The sequence below is a fragment of the Meriones unguiculatus genome, chromosome 8, assembly GCF_030254825.1.
Source record: "Meriones unguiculatus strain TT.TT164.6M chromosome 8, Bangor_MerUng_6.1, whole genome shotgun sequence".
In the NCBI taxonomy this organism is placed as follows: Eukaryota; Metazoa; Chordata; class Mammalia; order Rodentia; family Muridae; genus Meriones; species Meriones unguiculatus.
In genome coordinates this window covers 7,002,236-7,020,510 of record NC_083356.1, presented here as the reverse complement: position 1 = coordinate 7,020,510, position 18,275 = coordinate 7,002,236, and the positions used below count along the sequence as shown (strand labels likewise).

Here is an 18,275-nt window from a genome sequence, read left to right as displayed (position 1 = left end):
CCAGGGAGAGGCCCTCTCATTCAGATGCTTACTTACCACGCTTTGCTGGAAGCCACACACTGGGAGAAACGTGGCACAGAAACACGGAGGGCTGGAAGAGCAGCTCAGTGGGAGAGCGCTTGCCTGGCATGAGGGAGGCTTCGGGTGGGTCAGATTCATGTGTTAAGATCCCCTGTGTTGCCCTCCGCTGTTGTAAACATCGCTTTCCCCCAGTTGCAGCAAGGGAGCTTAGGCACGTAGGTCAGCACTCTTAATGTTGCCTTAGCCACAGCTTGCGACCTCTATAATTCTAACAGAAGATGTTTTAAATAAAGCTAAAATAATAATAATAATAATAATAATAATTTTGATGCAGGAAAGACAAACCTCAGATTTCCTAACTTTCCTTTCTCTGATCATTAACTGCACCCAGGCTGCCAGTCGATCCTGTCTGACATTAGGATGCAGAAGGCATCTCTGCTTTGCTTGTAGCATTATATGTACATCTTTCAGGATATGTATGGGCTTTACAGCTGGTTTCCTTGCTGTTTCTGCTTCTGAGGACTACTGCTGTGAACCTCATTACAGAAAGACTGGAATGGCAGGACCGAGGCAGTGGGAGGCTCTGAAGTCATTCCATTCCTATGGCATCTCCTTCAGCATAGTGTATCTGGCACTGACTATTTCTCTATTTTCTAGCATTGGTAAACACTGAGGCTAGAAGAATTTTTATAGCCAGTATAGTACTAATCATATACTTACCTAGAAGTGCGTGCACCCATTCAGGCCGCACCAGCCTGAGAGATCTTGAGGACTCCTTGGGTCCTAAGCACCAGCTGTGGTTAAAACAAAGACCCTGAACGTATCCCAACCCCCTCCACTCCTCCTTATCCGACTCTCCCTGGGTTAGACAGGTGGTTGTACAGTACCATTTTTCAATGATCACCTTTAAGGGCAAGTTTTAAACAAAGCTGAGTGATTCCTGGGAAACCAACAGCTTCTCAGCCCCTAAGGAGCCACAGAATGAGAAAGCTCAGAGGCCTGCACTTGGGGATCAAGGAACTGGCTGCGCATGCTGTTCCCAGGCCTGAGCTGTTCCTGCTGCTTCCTCTTTCATCTCTATTTCAACGACACACAGACACACCTAGTGAGCACTTAAAGCATCATTTCTAGTACCTCAGCTGCAAGTACATCATTAAAGCATAAGAGAGGGTACAAATAAGTCATTTAAGGTATCTTGGAGCTTTGCGGGGGAGGGGGAAGAAGCCCAGAATCAGTAGGCAGAAAGAAATAATTTAAATGAGGGTAGAATTTAGTGAATTTGAAAACCAAAACCGAGACTCAATGAAACAAAGCATTGACCCAGGTCAACTGGCATAATAGAGAGTGGCGGGGGTACCGATCAAACAGGCGAGGAGGTGTTAACTGGGAACTCGGAGAAGACTGCTTCCTCAAGCCGGAGTTGGGGACACGCAGATTCTGTCATGTTTCCTTCAGTTTATCCACTCAGTGCATTAGTTTGTCAAGTCCACTAAGTCACAATTGTCAACCCGCGAACAAAACGCCCCTGTCCTCACAGCAGTGCCATTGTGGGCGGGCAGACAGTAAGCCTAGACGCACATGTAGGTCAGGCTTACTCACATGCGTGCTACATGCGTTGACAGGGGAGGTCCAGCGCTGTCTGTAAGAGAGTGTACACTTTACCAGAATGATGTCACGGTTACGATTCAGAGCAGAGGGAACTTCAGGGGTGGGGCGTTCTTGGAAGAACTGGAGTAACTGAAGTAGGCCTTCTGCGTGGTGGGCTGTGTGGGTGTCACCGAGGGACGTTAGCCCTGAGGTCAGCCTAAGAGGGCAAACTCTCCAGCCAGGTCTCAGGAAGTGTCTGCCACATGAAGCTAGCAGAGCTCCTGGGGGTTGCAAGACCGGCAGTCAGAGCTTGCTCCACACAGCTGCCTAGTGCCCTGAAGGATTTTACCCAGTGACCTCATCTCCCCTTGGGCTAGATCAAGGACACTGAGGGCCTGAATGCTGCTCAGTGGAGCCAGCATCCTGCCCTCTACAGGAAATGATTCCAACCCCCAGGCCGTTTCTGCCCCAACTGACTGTTGAGGAAGTAGTCAGCACTAGCAAGGCTGGGGGTGGGTTCTTGGGCATTTCATTGGTCTTCACACTTGGATGGTGTTGAGTTCATGTTCTTCTCCTCCATCCCAGCCTTTCCTCCTAGCTTCAGGCTTCCCACCAGGCTCTGCAGGACCAATTGGCAACCTTGACAAGAAAAACAAATCAAATTCCAAGTGTTCAGGCAGCAGTCCTCATGCCAGACCTATCAAAACAGAAAGACTGTCGGGGCTGGTGCCTGTGCTCAGGGCTGTTTTCAAGCAGCTCCCCACATTGCCTCTTCTGTGCAGCTCAGGTGAGGCCTACCACTGTAGACACCCTGCTTGGTGATCTCGTCCACTCCCTGTCAAGCCCCAGCTGGCACTTAAGACGCTGAGGACTCTGACTTGATCCGTTCTTCCCAGTGCTCCAGACTCAACAGCTGCCCACTGACACCTATTATCACTAATTGTCTTACTTGCTTTTCTATTGACTTGATAAAGCACCATGATTAAGGCAACTTATAAAAGAAAGTACTTAATGGTGTTCGCTGTTTCAGAAGGCTGAAGTCTGTCACGGTGAGGCATCGTGACAGCAAGCAGTGGGCATGTTGGCTGGAGGAGCAGCTGTGCATTCACAGCCTGAGCCCAAAATAGGAAGGAGAGAGACAGACAGACAGACAGACAGATAGAGGAGAGACCTAGGAATGGGCTTTTGAAACCCCAAAGCTTGTGCTGGTGGCACACCTCCTCTAACAAGGCCACACCTCCTAATCCTTCTCACACAGTTCCAACAACTAGGGACTAAGTACTCAACTATATGAGCTTGGGGAGGTCACTCTCATTCAAAGCACCACACTGCCCCAGTGTCTTCCCTCTGTGTGTGCTCCCCTACTACACTAGGGTCAAGGACGGACACTGCTCACACCACAAACCTGGCCCACATCCTTGACCTCTGCTAGCCCCTTCATTACACCTTGCATCCATTCTGTCCACTTCAACATCCTTCACAATGCTGTCTTACCTGCTGCTTCCCCGCAGGTCTCCCTGCACTGTGTCTACACTAGCCCACCTTTGCTGCCTCTCCCAACCTTTGAACTCCCAGCTCCTCTCAAGGAGCGTAACATTCTTTATAACAGGCCTTCCTGCAGCTGTCGTTTGGCTGTCCCATCTTCCTAATCTTCAGTCACAGCCAGAATGGAAAGCACCTGGTGCCCTTCGGGTTTCCTGGGCAGCTCCCCGAGGAAGCTAGATTTTTTTTTTCACCTGTCCCTTTCCCACCTCACCTGATCATGTCAGTATCACAAGACACAAAACAAGATGTGGTCCCGAAGTCTGTCCCCGAGGCATCTGGTGCGGTGTTCTCAACCTTCCTAACTCTGAGACACGTTAATACAGTTCCTCATGCTGCGGTGACCCCAACCATAAAACTGTTTCATGGCCACTTCAGAACTGTAATTCCGCTGCTGTTGTAATCGTAATGGAAGTATCTGATATGCAGGATATCTGATGGGCGACCCACAGGTTGAGAAGTGTTGATCTGTTGGCTGTCTCCAGTCTGTTCCTCCTCTGTCTGTGGTGCCTGTCATTCCCATGCATCTAGGAGTCCCTTTTTCTCCTTGCGCTGAGCATCTAGTGGACACTTGAACAGTAATTATGAATGGAAGCGTGATAATGTCAGAACTTTTATATAAGGTGGTTTAGAGACAATGGACTAATTAAAAGAGCCTGGGGCTCTGTATCTGGACCTGGACGCTATGTCTTCAATTAACATTGAACATTTTTTTTAGCTTTTTTTGAGTTACAGATTATGAAAAATAATGACATCTGATTTTTTCATATTTGTATAAAATTGAGAAAGATGAGTTTTTCATATAAAAATGTTGTTTTAGCTTATTTAGTGGGCACTGAAGTATTGCCCCCGTTTCTATACTGACCCAGAGGGAGGATACAGAAGAGCGAGGAGGATGGAGAGAAAGGCTGAACTGTGAACTGCTCTTTAGTAGTGAATTCACTTGTGTGTTCGGTGGGTGAGGCGTGGGGTAGCAAGCTTTGTGTCTGACATGCACAGCTGCCTTCTGACCATCCCTTCGCCCCTCTCACACTATCATGTTTCACGGTGTTTGCAAATTACCAGCGTTTTTATCTAAATAAGAAAACATCTTCTGCCTTTTGACTGTTACCATCACCTATGAAGAGGTTGTGCTGGCCACAAGAGAGTAGGAATGCTAACTCCCAGCATGGAGTTCTGACGCCGGCCTTAAAGAGCCACTCTGGCCTCTTCTCTCTTGTCAGTCACATTATTTCTGGAGTTCTGGAAGCGGCGCCAGGCAGAGCTCGAGTACGAATGGGACACTGTTGAGCTACAGCAGGAGGAACAGCCCCGGCCGGAGTACGAAGCCCAGTGCAATCACGTGGTAATCAACGAGATCACTCAGGTACGTGTCTGCTCTGCCACAGCGCGATGTCTTCCTTCCAGATTCACAGGAAAGAGATGAGCAGAGGGCTCTCCCTGCAGGTTCTCAGCTCAAGGCTCTCCCTGCGGGTTCTCAGCCAGGTCATGCAGTGCTTTCTCTGAAGTGGCCTGCCACACGACCCACCAAGCCATCGTGGTTTTTGATCAGGGCAGAGTCCCTGGGCCTATTATGGCATCAGTGAGGCTCTGGTATCCCAGATGAGTTGTGGGCACTGCTTAGGACAGCAGATGTAGGAGACAATTGTGGCTACTCCCTTACAGTCACAGCAAAATGCATATACTTTAGAGAGAGCAGGAATGGCGCAGTTGTTGAAGGAGAGCTGCGTTGGCATTTACGGATGGATCGCAAGCATCGCAGGCAGCTTCGCTGCAGTGAATTTTCTTCCTGGGCTCACTGTCCCTCTGAGCTGGCGGCCACTGGTGCGCCTTCTAGACGGGGTATGCTCAGAAATCACTGTGGCTCTTATCCTAAAGTCAGAAGGAGTTGGGGGGGGGGGGGAGTTGCACATTGAGATACTACTGAGTGCCAGCACCGTGTGAGCTGTTTGTCACCGGAAGACTAGGTTTGCTGCAGCCACTGCCGCGATGAGAAGTAGCACTGCATGTCTCCCTGTACCCCCAAGCCCCCAACAGCTGATTTCCGAGTCTTCACGGTATGAAACTCACAGAAAGACAAACCTTACAGAGTACTAAGGCAGAGATGGTCTGACCATTTAAAATCGAGAACTGATGGATAAAATCCCCAGTGAAATGTGGCTCACTAAAACTTCCAAGCGAAATCTCCCTTTTCTGTATTCCTCGCTCCACCTTTGCTGCCTCAGCGTCCTCCCTGGGTTAGACAGGAGAGTTGCAGGTTGCTGACGCTACAGGGGTTATGTTCAGTTCTGAACACAGCAGCTCATGTGCCTCAGTTTGCTCATCTCTAAAATGGAAGTGATAGAATGTCTGGGTGTTAGTGTAATGAGGATTGATGGAGTTTGTGGATAAAACTCACATAGGAAAGTACCTGGCATGGGGTAAATACAGCTAAGATTCACCCTGGCTGCTCTTCCAGGGAAATCAGGAGGAGCCTTGTTTTCCTCTCTTGATAAACTTTAAGGTGCAAACTATCAAAAAAACTTCGTCATTATACCATGTCACTATAAAAAGCTTGGCCCCAAACCACAGATCTGATAGCTGAGAGCATTTGCCAAGCGAGTACAGGGTCCTGTGTTTAATCGCCAACACCAAAACAAACAAACAAACAAATGCCACACTTGGGCTGCTTGAGAGTATTAACTGCACAGTTATAAGTGAGAACAGTATGCTTGCAAACTCGGGTTTTGCCTGTTTGTGAGTCCCGGATCTGTTGAACCCTCTGGAGATATCAACAGCTCTATTGGCGTCGCCCCCTTGACTGGCCGTTTTTGTTCCCCAGGAGGAGGAGCGAATCCCGTTCACTACCTGTGGGAAGTGCATCCGGATCACCCTGTGTGCCAGTGCCGTCTTCTTCTGGGTAAGACGCCGTTACGAGCTTAGGTTTGAGTGATTGCTCGATCTGTTTCATCGCGTGACAATTTTTTTAGCGTCTCCTGTAAAATTTTAAGGGTAGTGCAAGCCAGGTGTGGCTGGTCCCTCTCTGGTACCTGAGATGGCTCCTGAGCGCTCCCTGGCTGCTACATGGGGTATCACCAGGTCAGGGTACCTTCCTTTCCATTGTCTTGAGGCTCCTCTGTCCCTTCCACCCAGTTTCCTGCTGTCAGCTCACCAGGTCAGGAGTTTCCAGCTGCTACTGAAGAAACCCAGTGGGAGGCAGTAAGAACTCTTTAAAAAAAAAAAGTGATAGCAACAGCTAAAGCTAAAAATTTTAGGAATTTCAGTAACAAAGAGGTATGCCGAAAAAGAAGGCATTAAAAATTAAAGAAAGAAAAGGAAGTTGTAAGACTGATTTTAGATGGAAAAACAAAAGCATTGCTAAAAATGTCAGACTTCACAAAATAGTTCTGGTCTACTATTAATTAAAAGATATCAGTAATACAATTTAAGGAGAGCTTTGTTTGGCTTAGGAATAAACAGAATAAAGAATGGGACTTGACAGCCAGATCCATCCAGGCTCTGGTGTGGTGATTTAAAGCATAAGAAAGGAAGGTTTTTAGATCCAAAGAAAACTGTTGAACAGTGGGAATGCTTGCTAGCTCTTGGGGGAAGAAAGGTCAGGGCCATTCTTTGAACCACATGCTGTGATAAGTTCCAAAGTACTTTATTTTAAAACTGTAAGCCATAAACTAGAAATAAATGTGAGTCAATGTACAGGCTGTAAGTCTAAAATTGCTTTCTAGACCTCACTAGAAGTGGAAGGCATTTCAGAGAAAAATAAAGATTTTTGACATTCTGAACTTAAACAAAACACCAGAAGAATACAGAGCAATGCGAAGGACCGATACCGATCCCGGAGCCCTGGGTCAGCTGGGAGACAGCTGCAAGAGCTCAGCAGCTGGTGACAGCAGGGTGACCTAGGCACCAGCCAAGAAAAACACAGTGGCCCCAGTGGGAAAGCCGGGGGCACGTTATGATGAGATTCTACTTTCTGCCTCTTGGGGGCGCCATGCTGAGGTGACAGCTGCAGCATCAGCCCCTCCCAGCCCACAGGGCAGGCGATTTTGTTTCTTCCTCTGCCCTAGAAATCAGGTTGACACTGTGTGTTAAGTTACACACAGAAAGGTTTATCTTCATTCAGCTTTTAGAAACTGCTCATTAAGGACTATGTCAAAGTCCAGAGAGGTTGCCCCGATCTGGAATCCCCAAATTCACTGAGCCAAGGCAGGATAGTTAGTTTGAAGTCAGGTTGGGCCACACAGGAAGATCTTGTCATTAAAGGAATAGGTGTTGTGGAAAGGGAAGGTTTTTTTTCACAGACGTTATTACATTTTATAACACACATGCACACACATAGGCCTATAAATACATGAACAGACAGGAAAAAAAAATGTTCTACCTCAAACTTAGCCAGACGATGGAATGTTATACGTCTTGCAAAAGTATGTTCATGAAATATTCCATGATGTGGGAAACTCCTAAGGTTTATGATGAGTTAAAGGGAAAGATGAAGATACAAAAACTGGCTTTTAATGTGCAGATCAGGCACAGTTCTGAGATAATTTTTGCTTTTATTTTAGTAGTATGATTTAGCAATCGTACCTATTTTTCTATTACTTTTTCATAATTAAAAGGGTTTTTTGTTTTTTGTTTTTAAATTGTAGGTAATAAAGCCAATTTCCCTTTGGTGTATATGATAGCGAAATAGGAGAAAGTGAACTGCAGGTCTGGGGTAGGACTGGGTGAGGGCTGGTGACGGCAGCCTGAGTAACATCCGCTGGGTTTCAGAGAGGCTGACCGTGCAGAGCAAAGCTCGGCTTCTCTCCTCGAGGCTGAGGAACGTGTCTGCCCACTGTGGAGCACTTTCAAGTTCTCTACAGGGAGCACATACTCCATTTTGATCTGAAGTATGTTAGAGTCAGGAAAAGACCAACCTGAAGAGAGTGTGCCCTGCTCTGCCAAGACCGAGCAAACCCCATGGCCTGGAAAGCTGTGGGGGCATTGCAGGTTGGTGAAAGCTCTGGCAGGTACCGGAATCTGGTGCCTAAGCCAAGGGCGGCGCAGGCCCGTTGGCCAGCAGAGCTGCTGAGGTCTGTGTCTGACTCAGTGTGGCTCCCATGCTTTTCCCTTCTGTCAACTTAATCTAGAGCTTTTCTCTCTCTCTCTCTCTCTCTCTTAGCCTGTATTTCTTCCTTCTAACACTGCCTACTACTTAGGGGAACTCAGCAGTGAGAGAGTGTTGAGGTTGGCAGCAAGCACACTCAAAGGGTGTTCTTGTGATGAATAATTATAAAAGTGATTGTGGGGTGATTATTAGAAAGATTTAAATGGCCTGTTTGTAATATGCTGAGGGAGGAAGACGCTGCGTTTTTCCAATTTTTTTCTCAGCCTTAAGCTAATTTACATACACACATGCACACACATACAATCCTTTTCATTTCACAAGACTTAACTGTGAAGGAAAGGAGATAATGAGCGAGAATATGGAGAAATACAATACCTTCTCTATATGCAGATTGCACAGCAAGTAAGAAAATGTCTTTTTAACACTTTGGTCACCCTCATCATCGCTAACACTACCTAGTATTTCCTAGGCCTAGGCGTAGAGCTCTGCCTGTAGTATCTGGCCCATTGCACGAGGAAAGGGAGCCTGTCCCAGGTTCCACAGCCAGTGGCTGAGCTGAGGTTCACATGCGGGAGGCTGAAGCCCCTCCCTCTGTGTGGCTCTGCACATGGTGAAGTGGGGGGTGCCTGGCTTGGTGCTTGCATTCTCATTCTCTGTAGCTTTTCCCCCGCCCTCGTCACGTAAGCAGCCAGAGTCCATGGTTCTAAAGTATATCCGAGAAAGAAGACATAGGGAAAACAGTCTGAAGAGCTTCTCCGACAGGGTCTAACCCCGTGGCTCTCGCCCTTCCTGACGATGCGACCCTTTAAGACAGTTTCTCATGCTGTATTATTTTTGTTGCTACGTCATAACTGTCATTTTGCTACTGTTATGAATCATAATGCACATATCTTAGCTCTAGGATGTCTGATTTGTGACCCCTGTGGGGGGGGTCCCACTGTGGTGGGTGCTCCCCTGTGGGCGACTGTGTTCCTTCCCACTCTGCCCCATTTTTCCAACCCTTTCCTGGCACTTTTGGGAGAGTTCCTGCATCTGGCACCTGCCCCTTCTTGCTCTGAGCCCGGGGCCAGGGCCGGGGCTGGCCTGTGTCCTGCTGAGGCTCATGCTGCCTTTGCTGGTGGTTCCAGATCCTGCTCATCATCGCGTCTGTGATCGGCATCATCGTCTACAGGCTCTCGGTGTTCATCGTGTTTTCCGCCACCCTCCCCAAGAACCCCAACGGCACAGACCCGATCCAGAAGTACCTAACCCCGCAGATGGCCACCTCCATCACGGCCTCCATCATCAGCTTCATCATCATCATGATCCTGAACACCATCTATGAGAAGGTGGCCATCATGATCACCAACTTCGGTGAGGCTCTGCCTAGGGAAGCCGTATGGCCATTTTCATCCCTGTAGGCTAACAGTCTTAGGGAATTGTAATTAGGGCCTTCCCATACCCTGCGTGAGCTTGGGTCACTCTCAGGATGATGGTCAGATGGGCTGAGATTCGTAGCTAGGACAAACCTTTGTGCTTCCCGAATGCCTGCAACCAACTGCTTCTGTCCCGTGGTTTCCAGCAGATCTTACAATTCTGGAAGACAAAAGAGCAGTCTTTTACCAGGCTGTTCAGAGGTAATTTTCCGAGGGGCTGGGCACATGGCTCAGTGGTGGAGGTCCCGGGTCCCTAGTACCACAACAAAAATAACTGTGGGGTGTTAGACCAAAGCAGTTCTTGCTAAAGCATTTACAATTTTTAAGAAAAAGTGTGTGTTTGTGTGCATGCATGCACATGTGGTGTTGTTTTCCATGGAGGATATTGTGTTTATTTGGGAAGAGAACTCATAACAGTGTGTAAACTCAGAATTAGCACGATGGCTATATTAAGGAACGGAAAGCAGATTAAATCAAAATGGTGTGAATTGTATTCCCTTCAGCGTGTTACCTTGGGCATCAGAGTGTTTGGCTGGGGTCTCAAAGCTGTTGCGATTTCAGCGAATTCCTTGTCGCCGTTCCCCCGCAGAACTCCCGAGGACGCAGACCGATTATGAGAACAGCCTCACCATGAAGATGTTCTTGTTTCAGTTCGTCAACTACTACTCATCCTGCTTCTACATCGCGTTCTTTAAGGGCAAATTTGTGGGCTATCCGGGGGACCCGGTGTATTGGCTGGGGAAGTACAGAAATGAAGAGGTACGAAACCAGGATCGCGCTAACTCTCTCCACAGCCGAGGCTGCTGCTTGCCTTCTCTCTGCTGCCTAATGAATAGTGACTTTCTTGTGCCTTTCCGAGCTATTTTTAGCCCAGGAGAACAAATAGAGATGCTAATGTCATGTGTCTTTGAAGGTTACATGCCTGGAATCTAAACTCTGTTTTCTTTATAACTTGCCAGTGTGACCCAGGAGGCTGTCTCCTCGAACTGACGACACAGTTGATAATCATCATGGGAGGAAAGGCCATCTGGAATAACATACAAGAAGTTTTGCTCCCGTGAGTACTAGATGGTGGTCCTGGGTGTCAGGGCGGGGGACAGGTCAGCCTGCCCACTGAAGGAGACTACCCCACACGGCCATACATCTGTCTCTGAGGCAGACTAGCATCCATTGGAAGTAAAGGCTTCTGGGAAAGAGGTCCAACCAGTAGTTTGTATGTGTTTAATAGTTACACGCGGGGCCTCAGCCAATGGCTCAGTTGTAACCTGTGAGCATGCAGGCCCGGAGTTGGGATCCCCAGTACCCATGTAAAGAGCCAGGCACTGTCATGCACACCTGTGACCCAGTGCCGAGGAGCTAGAAACAAGGGGATCCCTGGGTCTCACAGGCCAGCTAGTGAGCAGAGCTGAACGGGGGAGTTCTGGGCTCAATGACAGGCCATGCCCCCAAAAAGCTGGATGAAGAGGTCAAGCCCTGAACTTCACTTGCTCCCACACACACGTGAACACACACATGCACACACGCAGTATCTACATAAGACCTTCACCCTCATAGTAAACAGAAATTGCACCCACTGTAGTGTATGCCTCTTAGGCCATCACTGATGGCTGACGACACAGGGGTCTTTGAGGAAGGGCCCTTGTTAGAGCTGTGAACTACAAAATGCCATAGGTTTGCATAGCATCCTCACCCTTACGCATCCAGAAGTCATGAATAATAATAGTGATGTAGCCTGTGCCAGTGTTTGCTCCAAATGCTGGCTCTTTTCATACATACATGCTTACGTGTGCCTGCATATGCTCATATAGCCTAATTTCATAAATCTTACTTTAATCTTCCTTTCACCAGTGAAGATCTGTGGCTTAAAGAGGTTGAAGGGTTTACCCAGGATCACACTGGCAGTGAGAGGTTACCATGGGATTCACCTCCAGGAGCCCGTGACTCCAGACCCAGTGTTGTCAAGAGCAGGCCTCTCCTATGATCCCTGAGACATAGAAAGAGTCGCCACATGGATGTTGAATGGCTTCCCTAAAAAAAACGAGGGCAGCGGCAGGACACAGTGGTCCCCACATTGTTAACGAGGGCCCTCCTTCGGAGTCAGCACCATCTGCTTGTCCTGCAAACGGGATGCTTGATAGAAAAGCTTTCCGTTGCAATTTGACAAATCATTACAAGGCTAATGAGTTTAAATGAGGCTGAGTATCTTCCAGTCCTGGAGGTCAGTCTGACATGGGTCTCCCTGAGCTAAGGTCAAGGAGTTGCCTAGCCCAGGTGTTTCCCGAGTCCCCAGGTGAATCGGCCTTTGCCTTTCCTGGCCTTGAGGATCCCTTGCCTTGGGATGCTGTCTGCCAAGCCTCTGCCCTGTTCTGTGGTTTCACCACTCCCGACATCATCCAGGATGGTCTTGTGTCCTGTAGCCGATGCTCTCAGGGGACCTGACACTCTTAAGGTCTTCTGGAGACTGGCAGGGAACGGCTTCAGGAACGTCGTTCTGCCCACACGTTTACTTTTTCCAAGTAGTTTCTGCCTTCCATTTTTTTTGCTTTTATGAAACTTCCTGACCCCGCTCTGTGCTGCCTCCTCTGTTGACCCTTTTCCATCCAAGGCCAGCAGCAGTGCGGAGTGTCACCGCTCCTTCATGGCCTCTTGAGCCACTCAGTCAAGCCTGAAGGTAAACATTTGGAAATTCAACTTCTTCCTTTGTGAGTCTCCGACCCCGCCGTGCGGTGGGACAGACTTGTTTAAACCTCCCCACCCGGGAGAGGCTGAAGCTTCCTGCGTTCCCAACTCTTGTTCCCCACCACATGCAACTTCTGTCCCCTTTTCTGCCCTGAGTCTTTGTCTCCAGCGTCGCAGGGTTTCTGTCCACTCCCTCCCGAATGATTAGCTGACTGGGTTTCAGTGTGCCCGCATTCTTCACTGGGGCCTTTTCCTCCCTCTTCAGTGTGAGCTGTCAAGGCCCTGCTCAAAGCAAAGACAACACTCCCGTCCCAGGAAAGGATTCCAGCTTTAGCTGTGAGATAACTTTAATCCTGCCGCACAGAAAACAACCCTTCCTTTCATCGTGTTCATATTCATGTTTTTCCAGATAAGTAAAAGTAGGTCATGGGCAAATCATGCTGTTTCAATATGAAAATGTATTTTTTAAAAAAAAAAAAACTTAACTCATTCTTAGACTACTAAAGCAGCATTTTCTGAGCCAACTAGATTATTTAACACCAATTTTTTTTTTGATAAGTAACTGCTTGGCAGTGAGCTGCTTTCTGAATTTTAAAAGTTAGTGGGTGGGGTGTATTCCCTAAATTAATTCGGAGTAGCCAATTCTACTTGAATTGTAGATTCAAGTAAGCTTATTGCTAACAATTACGGAGCTCCATTCTGTTTGAAGATACTGACATCATATGTTTTTCATTCTCTTCCCCTGGCTTGAAACCGGAGAATGCCAAGTGTCAGTCAGAACAGTGTCCCTGGGGCTGCTGCTGCTGTGCATGGGCCAGTCCCTTACTTTCCCTCAGAACCCAGGACAGCGGCGAGAGCACTACCCCTGCTTCCCAGACCCTCAGTCCTCTGAAGGGTGTCAGAGGGAAGAGCCATCTCAGCTGCTTCCGCATGAGCTTGAGGTGTCAGTGGAACACACTGGAGACAATTGATGAGACTTTCCTAGACTCAGCCATTTCAGGTCCACACCCTTCATTCAACGCACATTTCTAGACCAAGCTCAGCCCATACCTAGACTGGTCCCAGGTACAGGGCAGGCCCTGACGTGAGCTCTTGAGTGTTGCGTTTTGCTAGAACCAGAGAATGTCAGCTCTCTGGTCGTCCCAGCACTGATATCCAAAGAATTCTGGGGATTTTTCTTTGTTTGTTCGAGACAGGGTTTCTCTGTGTAGCCCTGGCTGTCCTGGAACTCACTCTGTAGACCAGGCTGGCCTTGAACTCACAGAGACCCACCTGCCTCTGCCTCCCGAGTGCTGGGATCAAAGGTGCGCGCCACCCCTGCCCCACTAGGGTTTTCTTTCATACTCAAATAAGACGGTGTTAATATTTTTTAAAAAATGAGACTCCTAAAACATCTAGAACATCAGTGTCCCTGGGTATTCAGCCAGAGGAGGACCGTGACATTTTTCCTCCTCTGTGTATCTTTTACCTTTTCAAAATAATGATGCTATGACATTTTTTTCCTCCTGTGTATCTTTTGTCTCCTCAAAATGACGATGCACATATGGACGAGAGAAGCTGTGGTAGAAAATCGCTGTGGATGAGGCTCAGTAGCTACACCCCTGCCCTTCACGGGAAGAGTGAACTCAGGTGTGAACTAGCCAGGAAGTGGTGGCACTTTTGAATGGAAATGGCGTCTTGCTCTAGAGGCCAAGAGAAATTGAGATATAAAGTATTGCCTCCCGTTTTGTCAGTGTTAGGGAAAATTTGTACAGCAATGGCTTTGTGATTCTGCTCCTCGTCTTGGCCAGGGAGGGAAAGGATCTGGTGCGTTTCCCCTCCAAGTTCTATGGTGTAATTCTCACGTGTAGTCAAGGGTGGGATCTGGCGCTAGAATCACAGCCCAGTTTGTTGGCTTTTTTTTTTTTTTTTTTTTATAAAAAAAAATTGTTTTTCAGAAGACTTGGGGAGGAGATGGATTTCTGTTACAGATGAGTAATTCAACTCAGGAAAATGGAAGGAGAGACTTGCAGTGTATAGCTCATAAATCCAGGCAGAGAGTCGTCCGCTGTGGTCCACAGTGTGTGGGCAGGCGGCATGGCTGGAGAGGAAGCATCTGCTGAGTCAGGGGTACACCAGTACTGAAGACGGATTAGAAACCCCAGAGAGAAATGACTCCTTTGTCTGGGGCATGGACCCTGTTCAGACAAGGCTGGGGAGTGGGAGGCAGAGAAAAAGTAAACCAATAGAGAGCAAACCCAGATTTATCAGGGTGTGGCGTCATGAGGGCTTGTGAGGGGTGGCCCTTGGGGACCACTTGTGTTAAGAGCCCTTGGAATGGCAGGAGCGCTGCAGTTTTGGGGGGCATCCTCAGATCTTTGGGTTGACATGGAAGAGGCGCTGTTGTCCACAGTCGACACCGTGAAGCAGGAAGTATCAATCCACATGGCCTTGGTGTCTCCAAGCCGAGGTTCCAAGATCATAGCTCCATTTTCAGTGGCCTCTGCCCGTTAGCCTGTATTGGTCAGCAAGAAGTCCTGTGTGTGTGTGTATGAGGAAGCGTGCTGGCCCCTTCCATCTGTCTTGACTCCCATTAGCCCTGACGTCGGCCTTGGCCAGTATGCATCTCATCAGCACACTTTAACTTCACCAAAGTAAAGTGTCTAAAAAGCAGGAGAGTGTGGGTTTGGTTTGGGGGCATCCGAGCTTGAGTTCCTCCCTTTACCTAGCATCCTACTGAGGAAGGAGAAGAGATGGGGAAGCCAGGGCCATGTTCTATGAAGAATGTCTGCCCTTATAAGGCCTCCCTAGTGGTCAGGGGAGGCTGGCGGGAGAGCACCAGCAGGAGGAAGGCCAGCACACTGAGTCAACTCTTGTTGCCTTGCATTTTAAACACTTGGTGCGCTCAAGGACCAGGTGAGGGCCTGTACACCATTTTCTTGTAGCATATGCCTTTACAGTCCTGTCAGACTTTCAGATGCACACAGACCTATTGTCTGAGCGACCAGAGCGTAAGAGATGGATGCTGTGTGTGTACCTGAAGCCAGCTTGTCGCTCCGGGAGGTGGTGTTTGTCACGGGTGCATGGCCAGTTCTGTTGCCATCTCGGTTCTGTTTTCAAGGCAGACGGCCATGAAAAGGGTGGGGTAGCATTTATCAGAGACACGGGAGGCATGATGCTCAAAAAGAGAAAACAGATCGCTGGGTGGGAGCCATGTGCAGTGGTGCGCAGGGCAGGGCTGGCTGCGCCCGCCGATCTTGAGGGCGCGCGCCCCTTCTGCTGTCCTGAAGTTGTCTGGTTTAAGGCAGAGACCTAGCCTGTCGTCTCTGTGCTTAGTCTTCCGCAGTAGCCCCCCCTTCCCTTGGTTAAGAACGCCCAGATCCTCCCACTCGTCTGGTGGAATCCACCCCAGCTCACTGGCCTCACTTCCTACTTTCCGGGTCCACAAGAGTGTCTTTGTTGTGCTGCCAAAGGCAGCCCCGATCCCGCCTCAGGCTGTCCGTACCTAGTCACTGGTCCCCCAGCCTGGAGGTCCTTGTCCTGCCTCAGGCTGTCCATAGTCACTGGTCCCCCAGCCTGGAGGTCCTTGCCCCGACACTCTGCCTCCTTTCAGAGGCTCACATTAGTACCTCAAGGTGACCATCCCTGGTTCTCCCTGCACACTGTTACAAACAGAACTTGCCTACAGTGGCTAACGGCAGCTTACATTACACTCTTCGTTTTGCTTTATTTTCACTGATAATTTTCATACTGAAAAAAAATGTTTGGAATGATTAGAGGGGGGGGAAATTGGAAAAACTGAAGATGTTTAAGATGCAAAAGAGAAACTGATTTCTTGGGAGGATTACATGCCCAGCTTTGAGACAGCAATCAATACTTCCCAGAGTGGGCCTGACAGTGTTCGTTCTAATTTATAATTTGATCTTTCTGGCAGATGGGTCATGAATCTAATCGGACGATATAAAAGAGTTTCGGGATCAGAAAAGATAACCCCGCGATGGGAACAGGATTACCATCTGCAGCCCATGGGCAAGCTGGGATTGTTCTATGAGTATCTTGAAATGAGTAAGTTTTCAGTAAAATATGTTGGGATATGTGCTGGAGCGGAAAATCATTTTCTTGAGCCACAAGATCATTTAGCTCATTGGTATGAACAGCAGTATGTTTCTCTACCGGGATAGAATTGCACAGCAGAGAAAAAGCAAATGCCTGTGTGTGGTTTCGTTAATACGCATGTTGTTTAAAGCTGAGGATTTATTACCACGCGATGAAGCAGAAGCTACCTTGAGGTGTTACTTCACTGTGAGCTCCCAAAGCACGCTGCCCATGTTGCCTGTGGGTGAAGCCTATCACTGTCCTTAGATATAATTCGTTCAGTTTGGGCTTGAGTCTGCAGGTTGTGTTGTTGGCCGGAACAGAATCACTGAGCAAGCTTGTGAGAACAGGAAGTATCCCTGTCCCCCTTTCACACCTCACTCCTGCCTGAGATGCCCTCTTGGTTCTTCTGGCAGGGTTTGTGTGTGGTGCCATGAGTAAGGAGCTACTCTGATGGCCTGGAGTTAGTTAGGATTTGGCACAGGCCCTGCCCTGCCTTCTTGAGCATCTTGTCTTGGGTTACTTGCTCAGGCTCTCTGTCTTCTTGAGCATCTTGTCTGGGGACTTGCTCAGGCTCTCTGTCTTCTTTGGTTGAGCATCTTGTCTGGGGACTTGCTCAGGCTCTCTGCCTTCTTGAGCATCTTGTCTTGGGTTTACTTGCTCAGGCTCTCTGTCTTCTTTGGTTAAGCACAGTTTTCAGCTCCGTTGCCGTAAAATAGATGCATCTCGGAACAGACGCCCTTCGGAAACACTCACTAGCCTTTCCATTATGAATGCCACACTTAAATCTAAAAGATGGCTAACCGTTTACATATTTCATTTCTCTGTCCTTTCACCTAACCTTTAAGGTTGACAGGCATAAAATCTGACAGGCCTTGGGTTTATTCCCAGGGGTTTGTGTCTGTGCCAAGACAGTGTTTACTGCAGATAGTGAGTAGGTCATTAAATCACATTCTGTGTATAAAATATCTTTTAATAATATGCATAAAATGCAGAAATAGCTGTCTGGGTAAGTAAATAGTCCATCATCATCCTGGGGTCAGATTTAGCTTTCTATCAGGATTGGGTTTTATTAAGGGTGCAGCATCCATACGGAAGGGATTGCGAGGTGATTGCATTTCATAACTAACCATCTCTTCCCAGAGCCCTTGCCAGCATTAATAATAGCGCCATGGCATAGAATGTTAATTACTTGAGCCTCTCCCCAGAAAATAAAAACAAAACAAAACAAAAAGATTTCAGAGGAAGTTATTTTTTGCCAATTAATTACTTAAAATGAAGGAACAAGTTACGTAGCCATGCTTTGTGGGAGAAACTCGGACTTTTAGCGTTTCATGGGCCTACTAAATATTTATGAACTAATTAATTTGGTCTCATCCTACCCCCAAAAATATGCATGATATTTTCGGTCATAATGGCTGCTATAGACAGACCTTGAGATTTCTTGCAATGCTTTATAGGCACCCCAACTATTCTCACCGAGCTGGAGAGCTTCCTGAGTTTCTGAGCATAGGCAATGTGTTACTATGCATTCAGCAACACAATGAAATCTGCCTAGTGCTAAGCTTTGGAAGATACAATGTTCAGTGCCCTTTGACTTCTTGTCTTATTTCTCTAAATATAAACACTGTCTCTCTGGGAGTGGTGTAACTCGGAGGTGACCCTCACAGTGTTCTCCCGCATTCGCCAGCAACACCCCTGTGCACCTTTCTTTACAGCTCCAAGGAAACATCTTACAGTGCTTTGCTGCTTTTGTAGGGCCAGGCAGCCTTGACTCCCATAATCCTGTGCAAATGCATGCATGCCTCTTCCCCTACCAGACTCAGCCTGCTGGAGGCAGCTACCAAGCCCTG

The 18,275-nt window shown here is 48.0% G+C and overlaps 1 protein-coding gene and 1 long non-coding RNA gene across 3 annotated transcripts in view; one reads left to right on the top strand and one right to left on the bottom strand.

The window, feature by feature from the left end:
• Positions 1 to 18,275, top strand: part of Ano6 (anoctamin 6) — a 162,244-nt gene that overhangs the window by 128,602 nt on the left and 15,367 nt on the right. For both annotated transcript variants that reach the window (XM_060388748.1, XM_060388747.1), the window contains 6 exons: positions 4,374 to 4,516; positions 5,972 to 6,049; positions 9,382 to 9,607; positions 10,259 to 10,428; positions 10,629 to 10,726; positions 16,262 to 16,392. In XM_060388748.1, coding sequence (XP_060244731.1) covers positions 4,374 to 4,516; positions 5,972 to 6,049; positions 9,382 to 9,607; positions 10,259 to 10,428; positions 10,629 to 10,726; positions 16,262 to 16,392 — 846 coding nt within the window. The remainder of the gene's footprint in view (positions 1 to 4,373; positions 4,517 to 5,971; positions 6,050 to 9,381; positions 9,608 to 10,258; positions 10,429 to 10,628; positions 10,727 to 16,261; positions 16,393 to 18,275) is intronic.
• On the bottom strand, positions 1,215 to 10,319 carry LOC132655759 (uncharacterized). The gene is made up of 3 exons (XR_009593576.1): positions 10,181 to 10,319; positions 9,763 to 9,829; positions 1,215 to 2,247 (listed from the first exon to the last, which is right to left on the bottom strand). It is a non-coding gene; the product is annotated as an uncharacterized LOC132655759 (long non-coding RNA).